The sequence below is a fragment of the Clarias gariepinus genome, chromosome 12, assembly GCF_024256425.1.
Source record: "Clarias gariepinus isolate MV-2021 ecotype Netherlands chromosome 12, CGAR_prim_01v2, whole genome shotgun sequence".
NCBI lineage: Eukaryota > Metazoa > Chordata > Actinopteri > Siluriformes > Clariidae > Clarias > Clarias gariepinus.
This window is the reverse complement of record NC_071111.1, coordinates 26,805,074-26,822,525: the sequence shown is the minus strand read 5'-3', so window position 1 is coordinate 26,822,525 and position 17,452 is coordinate 26,805,074. Positions and strand designations below refer to the sequence as shown.

The 17,452-nt window shown below is 39.5% G+C and overlaps 2 protein-coding genes and 1 pseudogene across 2 annotated transcripts in view; all 3 read right to left on the bottom strand.

Annotated features, from left to right (window-relative positions):
• Window positions 1-17,452, bottom strand: part of LOC128533813 (NACHT, LRR and PYD domains-containing protein 12-like) — a 470,287-nt gene that overhangs the window by 77,959 nt on the left and 374,876 nt on the right. The window lies entirely within an intron of this gene.
• LOC128534121 (putative nuclease HARBI1) lies at window positions 1,817-2,699 on the bottom strand (annotated as a pseudogene).
• Window positions 8,421-17,452, bottom strand: part of LOC128533811 (NLR family CARD domain-containing protein 3-like) — a 41,561-nt gene continuing 32,529 nt past the window's right edge. Inside the window, exons 7-8 of the mRNA XM_053508072.1 lie at window positions 11,722-11,895; window positions 8,421-8,598 (exon numbers count right to left, since the gene is read on the bottom strand). Coding sequence (XP_053364047.1) covers window positions 8,421-8,598; window positions 11,722-11,895 — 352 coding nt within the window. The remainder of the gene's footprint in view (window positions 8,599-11,721; window positions 11,896-17,452) is intronic.

The window sequence follows — 17,452 nt, the reverse complement described above, 5'->3', positions numbered from 1 at the left end:
CTTGTACCTTTTTCAAACAAACGATAACTGAATAAGAAAATCACAAGTAAGATTATAAAATAATCAAAATATAAAATTATGCTAATTAAACAAATCAACACAAGCGATCGAAACAAGCAAGTGTTCAAGCACACAAGCGCCATCTAGTGTAAATAAAACAAATTATTGTGTCAGCAAATGCAGCATATGAAAGGAATCAGCGCTGGTAGTACTCCATTTCTTATTAAATAAAAAAAAAATGTTTCCATTTGTAAAATAGCATAAATAAATAATGGATAGTGTATACCAGTGATAAAAAAAATACAACGCATGTTGTAAGTTCTTTTTCAAGGCGGGTGAATTTCGCCGTCTTTTCCCTTTCAGGGATTAAAAACACTAACAACGTCATATTTGGCATTTACCGCGCTCCATAGATTCTCAGTGGTACGAGCATAACCCTTCCCAGGCGAGTCTTCTCCTAAATGCGCGCTCCCTGCGCTGTTTTTTTACGGGGGTCGGGCTAAGGAAACGCATCCCGATTGGGGAACCAACTTCGACACAACACTGGCGCGCACACACACACACACTTGTATTCAGTGCGTTCCTGTGGGGTATTCCATGAAAGTAGCTAAATAAAGCCAGACTTCCGCGCAAAAGTGAGAATCAAATTAGCGGCATCTCCAAATTAAGCCTCATGTCGTTCCACAAACGTAGCTCAGCTGTAACTAATCGAGGCTTATTCAAGGCAGGCTTGCATAGTCTCACTTTGTGCGCGCACCCGCGATATTTAAAAAGCCCAAATGAATGGATGAACGAAACATAGATCCGAAATGAGCCAGACAGATAAAACGCGGGCAGTTTTTTTTCTCCGCTGCTGAGCAAACGCTGCTCATGGAGTTTTATGAGGAATACTCAGACATAATAAATAAAAAGGGGTGATTTAATACACGGACATATTTTTGCACCTTAAATAAAGTATTCCAACTTGTTTAAATTATATATATTTTTTTATTTATTTATTGGGAAAGTGTATTTTACATGAAAATATGTTATGTTAATGTTTAAAAAAAAAGTTACTAATTGGACCATCTCTAGTTCTGAAATGCCATCTGTTCTGGACAATGTGAATAAAGGAAATAGTGTCCATTTTGAGCATGTGTTTTATTTATCCACCACTACATGAGCTGGGGGTTGGGGCTCAATGGTCACCAGTGGCTTTACATAAAATCTTTCCTCAAGAGCTGGTATGTCTTCCCACTGCACCTCCACCAACACTGTGGGCAGTTTCTCCCGGCGTATGGTTGCTATATTGTGTAGCACAGCACAGGCACCCACAATGTTGCATGCTCGGTCCGGCCTCACTCTAAGGCCCTTCAGGCACTGGAATCTGCAAGGGTTAAAGCAGTGAGAGCTGTGTTAACCTTAAGTTGCCCTGCAATAGAAATGTGTACGAATTTCGAACCTGGATTTTAATTGGCCGAAGGTTATTTTTATCTGTGCCCTTGTTTTCGAGTGGGCATTGTTAAATTGCCTTTCTGCCTCAGTATGAGGTTCTGGGTAAGGGGTTAGGAGGTATGGCATGCAGGCATAACCCCTGTCCCCAAGCAGAACTCCATTAAACTCCCCTGCAAAAGAAGGTATCAATTACATATGCTGTGACTCTCCTACAGTTCAAGACCCCTCCCCCATATATATATATATATATATATATATATATGAAGACTTATAATGTGTGCCTACTGACGGTTACAACTATTTCTCTTTTAAAATTATGATCACTAGTTTCTGCGAAAAAAGCTTGTGAAGTAAAAACCCTTGCTTGAAATGTTCTCTTGCCTTATGTAAACCTCTGTGCCAGTGAGGATGCTCGAAAGATCCTGGAGTTATGGACAGAGCCTGGTCATTTTGCCTCAACATTAGTAATTAGGCAGTTGCTGTCACAGATCATCTGAACACAGAGAGGGGATTTAGTGATATAGCATATTTTGTCTGGCAAAGCATTAATTTAAGATTGCTCAATATATGAATTAATGAACAATGTCAAATTCAGAGCTAAATCCCTTTACTGGCAATGTATGGAGTTATTGCCAATCTACATACCTGTACATTGAGGCTATGAAAAGATTTCCTGTTCACATAGTCCGCCTCAGTTGATCCAGCTGGGGCCTGTATTCTGATGTGGGTGCCGTCCACAGCACCCAAGACATTGGGAAAACCTGAGGAACAAATTTAGCTTAATACAGGCATATCAATTTTTAAGTCTACTTTAACTGTCACATACCTGTTATTGAATAAAAGTTCTTCTTGATCCTCTGTGTTGGTAAATGGCCAGGAAAGGTAATATAAATATTTAAATATTGCCTCAGAGCAAGGTAGACCATCCTTATTTCACGGCATACAGTTGCTTTAGCCAAATGCTCAGCATCACCAACACTGTAGAGGAATGTCCCACTGGCGAAGAACCGCAGTGCAATACAGACAGATTGCACTGTGGTCAGGCGTTGACTTCGCCATGTGGGTTTGCTGATGTGTGGTTCCAACAGATCACATAGGTAGACTATGCTGGGTCTGCTGAACCGGTATCTCTCCCACAGATAGTCATCTGGGAAGGCAAGTGGGTTTACTCTGTCCCTAAAGACCTTTGAGGCTAGTGGTCTGAAAGCTTTTTCTAATATCCGTGCACCCTCATCCACAGGGTCTTCAATAAATGGACAGGCCATAATTACGTACCTGGGCTTCTCTGTTTCTCTTTCGTTCTGAATCTCCATGCAGGTGTTGGTCTCACCCAGTGCTGCTTAAATAGGCCTGACCTTCATTAGGCAATTAAGCTGACATCTCATTATTTTTATATTATTATTATTATTATTATTATTATTTTTTTTTTTTTGGTAAATGTAATAAGGCTTTTTTGTGTAACTGTTCATATGAATTTATGATTTTATTAATTTCTGATTTTCTGTTTTCAGTCATTGCATCGTAATATGCTTACGATTTTATTTAAATTATTTTGGGGATAATTCAAATGCTGAAACATGATTTTTATAGGCTTAATAATTTTTTATTACACGACATGATTAGTGAGAGCGCGGAAATTAAACTGACGGAATGATCTTTAGGGAATATGTTCCCACACGTCGGAGATTCTTTGAGACACCGCTTAAATAAGCGAGACAGTTAACCTGGTCCCGAGCAGACTTGTTCGGAGGTGTAAGTTACCATGACAACTCAGCGGGGATTTATTTAAGACACGTTGATGGAACGGAACTCTCACTTAAATAAGACAGACTTATAGAAATAAGACAGACTTTCCCTTAATCCTGCTTCGTGGAATACCCACCTGGGTTTCACTATGACACGCTGTACAGGTTTCTGGAGCTCTACAGAATGTTCTGGACAGTGGGAGGAGTTTATCTTTTCCTCAGAACAAACACTGAAACACTGACAGAAAACAGAGGAGGAAAATCCAGCAAACTGTTACCATGGGTAAGTTATTAAATCTCATATAATCCTTATTCTGATAATATAAAACTGATATTATATTATTGTCCCTCATTTTGGTCAGCTTATATATAACATTGTCTTTCAACATCACATAGTTTAGTGAAGGATGTAGATTTACATGATCATGCTATTATACTGCCTTATGTAGTTTAGCAGAAACATGTTAGTCTAAGCCAGTGGTTCTCAAACATTTTCTGTCATTCCCCACTTAGGGGGTGGGCGAACTTTTAAGCCCAACTTGTCAACAAAATAATAACGAAATCTGCCAAGTTTACTATTTATTGGAATATTAATTTCTAAACCAAAAAGATCAAATAACACCAAGTTCAAAACAGATCAAATACACGTGCAATTGTTATAAAAGGCTTACTTCATCACTTATCTAGAGCTTAATTTTAAAGAAGTCGAGTGGCTTATTAACGTGACTGGGGTGTGTTGTCTCTAAGTGTCTTCATACTTTGTTGGGTCTCATGCTGTCTGCTGCCAGCGGTTTAAGACAGAAAACACACACGGGTCTCTCCTCTGCCCCCACCATGAATCCAAGCGCGACATAGGCTTCATCATGTTTTCCTTTCGGCTGGCTTTTTGGTTGATTAGCCTGCTTTTTTGTGGTCCATGTAACAAATGTATCCATTGACGTTATTATGCCCACTACATACAGTATGCTACTGACCCAGTTTGTGATGGTGGTAAAGTTAGTTTTATATTCGCATCTCCGAATTCAATAGCTGCGTAAATAAACCCGCAAATAAGATACCCACATATGTTTCCTCTCTACATTGACTTTAAGCTACATCCGCCTTAAATTATACACGTTTAAAAGCATAAACACCATTATTCACTACGGCGCAACAAATGATTTAGGAATCATTGCAAAATGCTGCACAGCAACAAAAAGCGTATAACGATATTGATCTTCCCTTCTGTTCAGCGCCTGAAGGATCAAAAAGCAACTTTGTTGCCACACTGGAAACTAGAAATGCCAGACTAGTACTGCCTGATAAAATAGTAATTTTAACAAAAATACAGAAACATCAGCATACACATTGGAATAAATAAAATTACATATATACTACCGAATGTTTCCTTATATATTGTTCCTCTGCAATTAACATGCCGACGTTAAACCGTTATTGTTGCACTATGGTTCCACTTTTTCTCTGATGTTATTTTAATTTACTTGTATTAATGATCCATTTCTTTGCGAGTGATTGTTTAGTTTCGAGTGTCCGATCTTTATTGTCAATAAAAAAAAACATGAATTAGAATAGGTACTTTGCTATTATTTTCCACTAATTCCCTCCCGTTTATTGCGCCCCACCTGTCATGTCTGTATTCCCCACTAGTGGGGCGCCCCACACTTTGAGAACCACGGGTCTAATCTAATGTCTTATGTAGATTACAGATGTTTGTTAGTATCAGCTGTGGTGTAAATGTTCCAATGTATTTCACCCCGTTCTGTATAGCTTTGGTTTATGGTTTAGTTTTTGGTTAGCTTATAACACTGCTGTCTATAATGTTATTTAGTACAAACACTTTAGATCCTGAGGGCTAAAATACTGAGTTATATAGTTTAGAGACTTTGTGATATTCAGATGTAAGAATAAAAAGTGTAAGTTGTTGTATGACATTACAAAAGCTTGTGCTGTCTTTATGGATGGTCATTAGTGATTGATGATAATAATATACAGTAGTTTATTTATTGTGTTTTTTTTTTATTTTTTATAAACAGTTGTGACAGTGAAAATGATCAGCCTCCTGTTTGATAGAAAGCAAATGCAAACAAGCAGGCGAGATACAGACGACCATCACTGTTTCATGGAAAACACAGACAGATGATGACACTCTGTGATTCCTGCCCACGTTGGAACCTGGACCACAACTGGGGTCTGAATTCGGGATGGATTTCTTGTATTTTTAAAGTGGATGGACACACGATAAGTTTCTATCTGCACCTGTGACTGTGTACAACCAGCACATGGACTGACCTCAGATATCAGGAATGTTTTCACTGCTGGTCACAGGGTCCGTGACCGCGGTGAAGTTGGTTTGATGTTGGATGTTGGCTATTCGAGCTCCGGCCACAAAATTTGCAGCGGAGATTTGCTAACGGCAAAAGTCCAGCGAAAGCACCTTGTCTACTGCGCATGTTAGGGACCGTCTTCAAATTAATGTCCGACTGAAATACGGATAATATCAATATTATAAACATTCATATTTATAAATTAACTACTGCTTCAAAATCTATTCTAAAATGTGTGTCCACTTATCCTGCAGAGATAACAAACTTTTTTATTTAATATTATCACTCTTCATATTTAATAATATGTAGTAATTCTGCATTTTATTTTAATAACTTCCAGGTCATGTGACCTATTGTCTCAAAATCTATTTTAAAATGTGTGTCCGCCTGTCCTGCAGAGGGCACAACCTTTTTTATTCAATATTATCACCTTTCATATTTATTAATAATTAATATGTAATAATTCAATATTTTATTTTAATACTTTCCAGGTCATGTGACCTATTGCCTCAAAATCTATTCTTCAATGTCTTTTTTTAATTTAATATTATCACTCTGCATATTTATTAATAATTAATATATAATAGTTCTGAATTTTATTTTAATACTTTCCAGGTCATGTGACCTATTGCCCCAAAATTTATTCTAAAATCTTCGAGCTACACATGTCGTTCCTGAGCTGCCAGTGATCCAGACTGCCTCTGCCCTCCGGACCTGTCTGACCCATCCTGGTGCCCCGCTTCTGGTTGGAGATTTCGTCACATGGATGCCCCGTGTGTCTCTTTGGGATGCGTGTCGGGTCTGGGGATGGTTCTCTCTACCTAGAAGACGGTTCTGGCCTCGACTGGTGTTGGCAGCTGTTTCTCTGAGGACTTAACTGTTCGATAGTTCAGGACTGGAACTTTATACAAGTCTACCTGAGTTTTCAATAACTAACTGGACTCCATATTAACATCAACTGTTATGCTGAACTGCCTGCCAACTAACACAGAGGATGATTGCAGATCTATTCCTGCTTTTTCACCCAAATGAGGAAGGGTTCCCTGTTGAGTCTGGTTCCTCTCAAGGTTTCTTCCTATTACCATCTCAGGGAGGTTTTCCTTGCCACTGTCGCCCTCGGCTTGCTCACCAGAGACAAACTGACCATTTTGATTCATACACGTTCAAATTCCATACAAACTTAAATAATTCTTTTGATTGTGTAAAGCTGCTTTGGGACAATGCCAATTGTTAAAAGCGCTATACAAATAAAATTGAATTGAATTGAATTGAAAACCTTGCAGTTCTAACAGGGGAACCTGTTCCAGAACCTGTGAACCTGGGAGAAGTGAACACAGAGGTGCTAACCCCTCCTGCTAGCCCCAACAGACCCACGTCCACACGCAAAGTGGATAAACAAGCTGTAGTGATATGAACCACACAGAACCACAACTCTCCTGTCAACTTTACTGTCTGTTAAAAGAAGAAGTGGCGTTACATCTAATGTGATATTTTTACATAGAAAATGTTGGCAAAGTAAATGACATTTAACTAATGAATAATTTTTTAAGTGTAATGTAACAATATTTAGTTTTTAAACAAAAAAAAGTTTGTTACGTATGTAAGTAATTTTAAACAGAAATAATGACATATGTAGCATTATTTTTTATGTATTTGCTTAAATTATGGACACTGTAAATACAATGTCATTTTAATTGTGAAGCCAACAAAACAGCAATACAAAAGCATGCATAAAAAAGCGTATAATAAAAAAATAATACTAATCAAAAATATAAAATAATCACATGACCCATCAAACCTGCATCATACAACAGTTAATTTTGGTCCATGAATGTGTTTGGACGAGCAGCGACCAAAACAAGGCTGATGTTTCATATATTTCATAACAGAACTGGCAGATTTGATGACTTGTGTCACTCCACTTGTCTGTCTTCACTCAGTCTGTGATTCACTGTGCACGATGAACACACACTTCTCACGTCTCGGAGTCTGTTTAATGTGTTATAACTAAATGAATGATGTGTTTATGAGCATGTTCTCTATCACCAACATGGAGACGCAGGAACACTGGAGTCTTCATCTCACAAAGATGTTTATCACAGCCTGAATCTAAAAGAAATATGTGTATTAATAACCATAAACTGTACTGTGGTACTTCATGATCAACAGCATGTAATCAACTCTTCTTCAAGGGAAACATCATCATCTCCTGTTTATAATGAATTATTCACTCGTTCTTCATTCTTAGTAACATCTGTGTTATAACAGGAACATGAGCAGATATTTACTCATCACATCACTGCTCTTATCCAATCACAGGCTTTGGAGCTTTTTAAATAATCAACACTACTGAGTCATTTAGCTCTTGTTCTACATTTATATTTAAGTGCAGACTTTAAGAACAAGCTGAGGTGAATTTTACAGGAATGACAGAAGACACGGTGTGGAGGTCGGGTGCTGGAAGAAGTGTCAGAGTGAGGAAAGTGGCGGCTTAAATACAATATTTGTAGCATAAAAGTTTTATGAGAATGAAGTTTGCTTCCAGAAACAGGGAAAAGCAGAGATCATCTTGTTCAGACAAAAGCAGCAGTATAAAGTCAGAGATAGCAGGGTGTCACAAGGAGACGAGCTGTTCATTTACAATCACTCTCATGCACTCATCTGTGACATTTTGTAGACTCTGACTGACTCCCTGTCTTCTGACTTCACATGGATTTAAAATCAACTTTACTGAACACAAAACATTAAACCATTAAAGCATATTGTTAGAGAAAAATATTTAAATAAAACAGTGATAACACTTCTAACCTGCTAATCGTATATTTATTGGAACTAAACAGAAATGTACAAACTAATGATTAATTACTTCAATAATTAGTCTTTTATTATTTCAACAATAATACAAAAAGATCATTACTCACTTCAGTGTCTGTAGTTTGTAATGTTCATCATCCTTAAGAGCAGAGAGCAGCTTCTTTCCTGAGTCTCCTATTTTATTCCCTAACAGATCCAGGTATTTTAGGCATGAGGGGTTTGATCTCAGAGCTGAATTCAGAGCATAACAGCCTTCATCTGAGACACCACAACCACACAACCTGTAGAGAGACACAATGACACACTCTTCACCACCAGATCATGCACAGGAATATTGGAGAGGAATGAATAAAATTCATGTCTGTGTAAACTAGATTATTTGCTGAAGATTATTATTATGTAATGGAGAGTAAGAAATATCTACAAATTGAATCCATCAGGTTTTACAACTTTAAAAGTGAAATTCACAATAAATAAAAATTCTACAGAAAAACTGACATAAAGACAAAGAGATTTCAGAAAGAAACATTCAAAAAAGGGTGAAAGTAAATCTGATTACATATTCTGTTTAATTCAATAAAATCTGAGAGATTAACAATCGTCAGTTTTACACATTATTTTGTCCATGTCTCAGAAGCAGGTGTAAATTAGCACAGTGTTGTTGAAGCGGTTGCCAGATCCCCGGTTTTCTGATATGTCTCTCTCTATGACTTACATGTTACATGTTACATGTAAACACTATATTATAAAAACACAGAGAAATTGTACATAAATGATGGATTGTATTTAATTAAGCTTGGCACATTGACTAGCTATATCTGAAGCACAGGTAGATTAGTCAGACTTGAAGTCTTTTGCTCTTTCCTAGTCAAGTGTGGAGAGAGATGTATGGCTTCGAGGTCTGGGAGACTGGTTTTGAATTGACTCTATAAGAGACCATAAGGACTGGACATGGCCTGCTGAAGTCTTAAGGAGGTTTGGAGTTCAGGGCTCAGTCTATATAGATGAACAGTCTATTCACAGAGAGAGGAAGTTCATTATCAGTTCAGATTAATATAAATCCAAACAGCTCTTGTCCACTAGAACTCTTTTGTCTACACGGATGATGCAAATGCATTTCCTCTCGTGTGTCTGTCTCCGGGTCTCTCTATGACTGACATGTTAATGACTGGTTCTTTTGATGTTCGGGACACAACACCTGGACAAATTATTAAATGTTCTCTCTTTACTAAAAATAAACAGATATTTAGACATCATGCTTGTGTCTGTGTGTGTTGTCTCTCCTGGGGGTTCAGGCCGGTAAGAGTATCGAATATTATTCTTGCAAAGCAGGTTTACAGGATCAAAATGAAATTATGAAAATGTTTATGAAGTGTGCGTTAATACACAAAATGTGTACTAATTAAAATAATCTAGTTGTATTAAACATGATTAAGAGAAAATTGCACATATGCAGCACAATCCCACTTTATATTTAGGATCTTTATTTTCAATTTTCCCTTTCTTCTCTCCTTCTTTTGTATCAATATTGTTTCTTCTTTGACTGCACTTTCTCCCTTAATTGTTAATTGTTATTATTATTATTATTATTATTATTATTAATATTAGAAGTAGTAGTAGTAGTAGTGCTTCTTATTAATGATGATGATGATGATTATTATTATTACTTTTGCTTCAGTAATTTTTATTCCTAATGTAACTTTATGTTTGACTGCACAGTTAAATGCATCTATATATTTTAATTAGTTTATTTCTGTTATTTTGTTATTACATTTTACATGAAAACATTTCTATTGTGCATCAGACTTTACCATGTAATATATTTTTCAATCATGTTTAATCAGCACTGTTTTCCTTAAAATATCACCTTCTTAATTTTTGTCATTACTTCCATCTACATTTAATATGAGGATGTTTGGCTGCTAAATGTTGCAGAACAGATAAGGAGGCGATAAAAACCAATAATGAGTCCATAAATACGCTTAAAAATCAATAATGACTTAATAACGGAGCTAAAGAATTGATACCAAGGCGTTTCCGAGGAGTTAATGTCCGGAGGGGGCAGCCGAAATTTTTGAACATCATCCAACTTCCCTACTGATACTAACAACTAATTTGCAAATAATAATAATAATAATAATAATAATAATAATAATAATGAGCAAATTGGGCTCAGTGGAATGGGGGCCTAAAACTTAACTCGGACACTCTTCTTTTAAACCTAACAATGTGCTTCCCTTCTTTTGTGCAAGTGGAAATTCAGTGGAAATGAAACAAGAAATAATTATTAATACTGTGTTCTGTGTTCTCACTGTGTTCTTATTACCAGGAACTTGTCATAGTTTTAATTTTACTGTTATGACACTGCATATCAGTCTGTTTATGGTGACAAATAAGATTTGAATTTGATTCACGTGTCGGTGGCATTGTTGGTGGATGAGGTGTTCTCTGTGTGTTAGAATTGTTCAGTAGCTCGATTTTGGTAAACGGCGTCACTATGTCAGGACGAAAATTCTGCATCAGAAAAACTACCATAGCAGGTCACATGATCACTTACACAACCTAAACAATCATTTCACTACAAAGTGACAGAAAGACGTGTCACCTGCCCACTGAACGTGCTACGTCCAAAAATCAGTTAGCTAGAACACATCTATGCTTCCTAATGAAAGTTCTGTGAAGGTTTGATCAAATACACACGAATGGTTTAGGAGAAGTTGTATGGAATAAGATCACTGTCAAAAATATTTGTGCGTAAAAAAAAGATTTGTGTGTAATTCTGTCTTTCGTCTGAGTTGGATTACAAAATCTACGGCCACGACAGCTTACAGATGACAGATTTTGTGTGTTTGTTACAATACAACTCTGAAATATACAACTCTGACCGTTTACAGACACAAAACTCGTTTTTACAACTCCTCTGTTTCACGGACGAATTGCAAAATTACGCCCACGAATTGTGTGTTAAACCAGTGTCAAAAATATGTCATCAAGGCAATATGCACAGGCATTACTATCCGAGGGAAGAGGAATCGATTTGACGTATGCTCCCCGCCACTGTTTTAAACTCCTAAAATCTTACCTACTATTGTTAAAACATCTCTGTAATTTTACTTCTCTTAAATATGTCTGAATCTGTAAAAAAAAAAAAAAAATTACCTGAGACGATGAGAGAGCGCTCGGCTGCTAATAACAGAGGAGTGTAACAGAGGAGTTGTAAAATGAGTTTTGTGTCTGTAAATGGTCAGAGTCACAGACACAAATCATCAGTGTGCAGTGAAAAAAAAACAATCTTCCTCCTCAGGACATTGATGATCAACCTAAAACTTCTGCTTCAGTCTCACTATTAGAGAATGTGTCTTACTGAGGAGCAGGTCATGTGACTCTCAGAGAGATGATCTTACCTCAGTGTCTCCAGTTTACAGTCAGGATTCTCCAGTACAGCACAGAGACACTTCACTGCTGAGTCTCCTACTTCATTCTCAGACAGATCCAATTTTCTCAGGTGTGAGGGGTTTGATCTCAGAGCTGAAGTCAGAGCAGCACAGCCTTCATCTGAGACACCACACTTATACAACCTGTAGAGAGACACAAACACACACTCTTCATCACCAGATTTTTATGTTTATGTAAGACTTCAATTAAAGCTGATGTTGAAAAATTGTTATTATTCAGATTGACATCACCTGTTTATTCTAATTAACAATGTAATTAAAAATGATCATACTGAGTCTTATATTTTGTTTCTCTCAGCCGATCTGTGTATATTTATAGTATATTCACTGTAAAAAATATCCATAATTTTAATAGTAAAATACAGTATATATGCTACAGAATAAAACCGTATTTCAAAAAACTTGGAATAACCGTAGAATTAACAGTTAAAAACACATGAAAATATGGTTTATTGCAGTAAAATAAAAAAAAAGTTATGGATGTAACATATAAACTCTCAGAGAAGGTATTTGTAACTAATATATGAAGCATCAGTTTATATTTTACTAAACCTTTGTTAATAGAGTTTAAAAATCAGAAAAATATCTGCTCTGTAAAAAATAAACCGTAAATTTTACGGTAAAAAAAAACTTAATTTTACCAGAAATTTACCGTAAAAAATACAGTAGCAACGTTATTGGTTGTACAGAATTGCACTCATTATACTGTATATTATACAGATTTTAATATTTTTTTCTACAGTTTATAGCCGTATAATATACAGTAACCAAGGTCTTCAAAGTCGTGAATGGTATTCGGTCCTTTGATCACTGTGGCAAGGACAGCCGCTAGCACGCGCGATTTTGCCCGCCGCCACCGCTTACCAGCCTGTGCCCGCATGCCAGCAGGTCACTGCCCACCAGATCTGCATGCGCACCTTTGCTTTCCTTTTTTCCTTCCTCCCTCCTTCAATCCTTTCCTTCATTAATTAAAATCACCCCTTTTCCGTAAGTAAAATCACCCCTTTTTCGCCACATGTCCGTGTTTGTTGTTGCCCCCTTGTGCCAAACCCATTACAAAATACACTCAACAAAAATATAAACGCAACACCTTTGTTTTTGCTCCGATTTTTCATGAGATGGACTTAAAGATCTAAAATTCATTCCGAGTACACAATATTACCATTTCTCTCAAACATTGTTCACAAATCAGTCTAAATGTGTGATAGTGAGCACTTCTACTTTGCTGAGATAATCCATCCCACCTCACAAGTGTACCACATCAAGATGCTGATCTGACATCATGAGTAGTGCACAGGTGTACCTTATACTGCCCACAATAAAAGGCCACCCTGGAATGTGCAGTTTTGTCTCACAGCAAAATGCCACAGATGCCACAAGCATTGAGGGAGCGTGCAATTGGCATGCTGACAGCAGGAATGTCAACCAGATCCGTTGCTCGTGCATTGAATGTTCATTTCTCCACGATAAGCCGTCTCCAAAGGCGTTTCAGAGAATATGGCAGTACATCCAACCGGCCTGACAACCGCAGACCACGTGTAACCACACCAGCCCAGCACCTCCACATCCAGCAGGTTCACCTCCAAGATCGTCTGAGACCAGCCACTCAGACAGCTGCTGAAACAATTGGTTTGCATAACCAAACAATTTCTGCACAAACTGTCAGAAACCGTCTCAGGGAAGCTCAACTGCATGCTCGTCATCCTCATCGGGGTCTTGACCTGACTCCAGCTCGTCGCCGTAACAGAATTGAGTGGGCAAATGCTCACATTCGATGCCGTCTGGCACGTTGGAGAGGTGTTCTCTTCACGGATGAATCTCGGTTTACATTGTTCATGGCAGATGGCAGACAGCGTGTGTGGCGTCGTGTGGGTGAGCGCTTTGCTGATGTCACTGTTGTGGATCGAGTGGCCCATGGTGGTGGTGGGGTTATGGTATGGGCAGGCATCTGTTATGGACGAAGAACACAGGTACATTTTATTGATGGCATTTTGAATGCACAGAGATACCGTGATGAGATCCTGAGGCCCATTGTTGTGCCATGCATCCATGAACATCACCTCATGTTTCAGCAAGATAATGCACGGCCCCATGTTGCAAGGATCTGTACACAGTTTTTGAAAGCTGAAAATGTCCCAGTTCTTGCATGGCCAGCATACTCACCGGACATGTCACCCGTTGAGCATGTTTGGGATGTGCTTGACCGGCGTATACGACAGTGTGTACCAGTTCCCACTAATATCCAACAACTTCGCACAGCCATTGAAGAGGAGTGGACCAACATTCCACAGGCCACAATTGACAATCTGATAAACTCTATGCGAAGAAGATGTGTTGCACTGCATGAGGCAAATGGTGGTCACACCAGATACTGACAGGTTCTGAGTCCCCAAACCGCCAAAAAAAAGCCAAAAAATGCACATTCCAGGGTGGCCTTTTATTGTGGGCAGTATAAGGTACACCTGTGCACTACTCATGATGTCAGATCAGCATCTTGATGTGGCACACCTGTGAGGTGGGATGGATTATCTCAGCAAAGCAGAAGTGCTCACTATCACACATTTAGACTGATTTGTGAACAATGTTTGAGAGAAATGGTAACATTGTGTATCTGGAATGAATTTTAGATCTTTAAGTCCATCTCATGAAAAATCAGAGCGGAAACAAAGGTGTTGCGTTTATATTTTTGTTGAGTGTACATAAACATATTTAACACCCCAGTGCAGTGTGCACTTAAAGACCACAATGCAACAGAGGACATAAACAATTTTATAAAAAAAAAAAATTTGTGTAAAGTTCTAATAAAAGCCCTTCTATAAAATTATTTGCTTAGATTGTATGCCCAAAACGCTTTAAAATGTCCACCCTGACACTTGTATATTTGATTTTAAGAATTTAAATATTGTTTTGCTGTCTTTGTTAAAAAATACATAGGACCATGTTGATGTCCAAGTCTGAAATAAATTTTGATGGGTTTTAATATTTAAAATCTGGAAAATATACAGTATAATGAGTGCAATCCTGTACAACCTAAAACATTCCTACCGTATTTTTTACGGTAAACTACTGGCAACCACAGCTGCCGTTTTTTTTTTTTACTGTAAAATTTACGGTTAATTTTTTTTTACAGTGCAATATCGGTGCTATCCTATATTTTACGGTAGAATTCTGGCAATCACAGCTGCCGTTTTTTTTTACCGCAAATTGTACAATTTATTTTTTTCCAGTGTTGCTTCCAGATCAAAAAAGTTGAAGTCTAAAACAAAGTGAAAAAAATTAATTTATAAATTAAATTATATCATGGTAAATATAAATCATTAAATTTAAATAATATTAATGTTCTTATGTCACTCTAACCATATCTGTGTCAGAAATCACCATGGCAACTGATCAGCATTAAAAGCAAAGATGGCAGTGTCTTCCCAAAAAACCAATGCAGTATGAAAATTTTATTATTTTATATAAATGGAGTTATTTTTACTCTCTTCCTTATAGATCTGATATTAACGTGTTAAATCTTACATGCTGCTTCTCATTCTCTCCTTCTCTCTCTCTCCCTCCCCTTACTCGAGCCAACACCTCCTGATTCGTCTCTGGATGGACACCTATTTAACTTCCACTCCTTTGTTCTTCAGACTCTCACCAGGACATTTTACAATGATTTATGTTCTTTGTAGTAACAGATGCCGATGCTTATCAAAGTACAGCAGACAGACTGAGCGACTCTGTCAGGAATTACCTCAAGGAGACCAGAAGACGTAGCTTTAGCGGTTAGCCCTTTGTAGCGTGAATGGTAAACCCAAACGCCGAGTGACACGAATAGGCAGGATAATCACGCGATTTGATCTAAGGACTTTCACGAATGGGGAGCAAGGGAGAGACACAAATCTAACTCGCGTCCTATAAACACACACTCAATCTGAAAGTAACCATGAGCAAGTACTCACGGTTCGGCGAAACGGTCCGAGGCGACATGCGCGAACTCAAATGACTGAGCGGAGTGTAGTGGTTTGTTTACCCTTTTTATACTTCGTGGTTCCTAGTGCCGGTCGCGGACTGAGTGTGCATGACAGTACCCCCCTGTCCAGGACCGGCTCCAGACGGTCCTGAGGTGGAGGATACCTGACGACGTTAGTCCCGTATAAGTTCAGGGTCGAGAATAAACCAAGCCGGAATCCACGACCGCTCCTCGGGGCCGGAACCTTCCCAATCGACCAGGTACTGGATCCCTCTACCCAGAGGGCGCGAATCGAGGATCCGGCGTATGGTGTAGGCGGGACCACCGTCGATGATCCGGGGAGGAGGAGCTGGGGGGGTAGGTGGAGTCATCGGTGACGTGATGAAAGGTTTGAGTTGGGAGATGTGGAATACTGGGTGGGTTCTGAGCGCCTCAGGCAGCTGGAGCCGGTAGGTGACTGGGTTTATCTGAAGAGAGATGTGGTAGGGGCCGATGAATCTGGGTGATAATTTCTTGGATTCAGTATGAAGGTGGAGGTTTCTTGAGGAGAGCCATACTTTGTCACCTACGTGGTACAATCGTACCGGAGGGTGTCGGCGGCGATGTTGGGTGGTGTAACGGATGTTGGCTTGGTGGATGGCCCGATTGGCGAGGTTCCATAACCGCCGACACCTGCGGACCAACTGTTGGGCTGATGGTACGTCAACCTCTGGTTCTTGGTGGTTGAACACTGAAGGTTGGAAACCGTAGCATACCTCAAAGGGGCTAAGCTTTGTGGCCGATGAGACATGGAGATTTTGTGAAAGCTCTGCCCAGATGAGGTAGCGAGCCCAGGAGCGCTGACGATCGGCTATGAAGCATCTCAGATAGCGCTCCAGTTGTTGGTTGGCCTGTTCCGTCTGTCCGTTTGTCTGGGGATGGTATCCAGAAGATAGACTGCAGGTGGAGTCGATCAGGCGGCAGAAGGCCTTCCAGAACCTGGCAGTGAACTGGGGCCCTCTGTCCGAAACGATGTCCTTTGGGAACCCATGCAGGCGGACTACGTGCTCTAATATCAGCTCAGCTGTCTTTTTGGCTGATGGGAGTCCGGCGAGGGCCACCAGGTGCAGGGCCTTAGAGAACCAATCAACGATGGTCATGATGGTGTCGGAGGCCGGCAGGCCCGTGATAAAGTCGACGGCGATGTGCGTCCAGGGCCGACGAGGGACGGGGAGAAGTTGGAGTTCACCGGAGGTAGGTTGGTTGGTGTCCTTTGCCCTGGCGCACACCGGGCACGCCTGAACGAACTCCTTGACGTCCTTCACAATGGATGGCCACCAGAAGTTGCGTTGGAGGAACTGTAGTGTGCGTCGTGTGCCCGGGTGTCCCGAGATGGGGGAGGAGTGACCCCACTGGAGGACTTCTGACCTCATGTTGGCGGGCACATAGAGTCGTCCAGGCGGCACACCTGCCGGTTCGGTCTCAGTGGTCTGCGCCTGGCGAACCCTCGTTTCCAGATCCAATTGTAGTGGTGCGATGATCTTTGATGGTGGCAGGACAGGCGCGGGGTCCGCCCGGGGGCCATCAGTTTCATGTTGGCGAGAAAGAGCATCTGCTTTGGTATTTTTGGACCCCGGGCGGTAAGAGAGATGGAAATTGTAGTGTTCAAAAAATAATGCCCACCGTGCCTGTCTAGGGTTTAATTGCTTGAAGTTTCGGATGGTGATTAGATTTTGTTGGTCC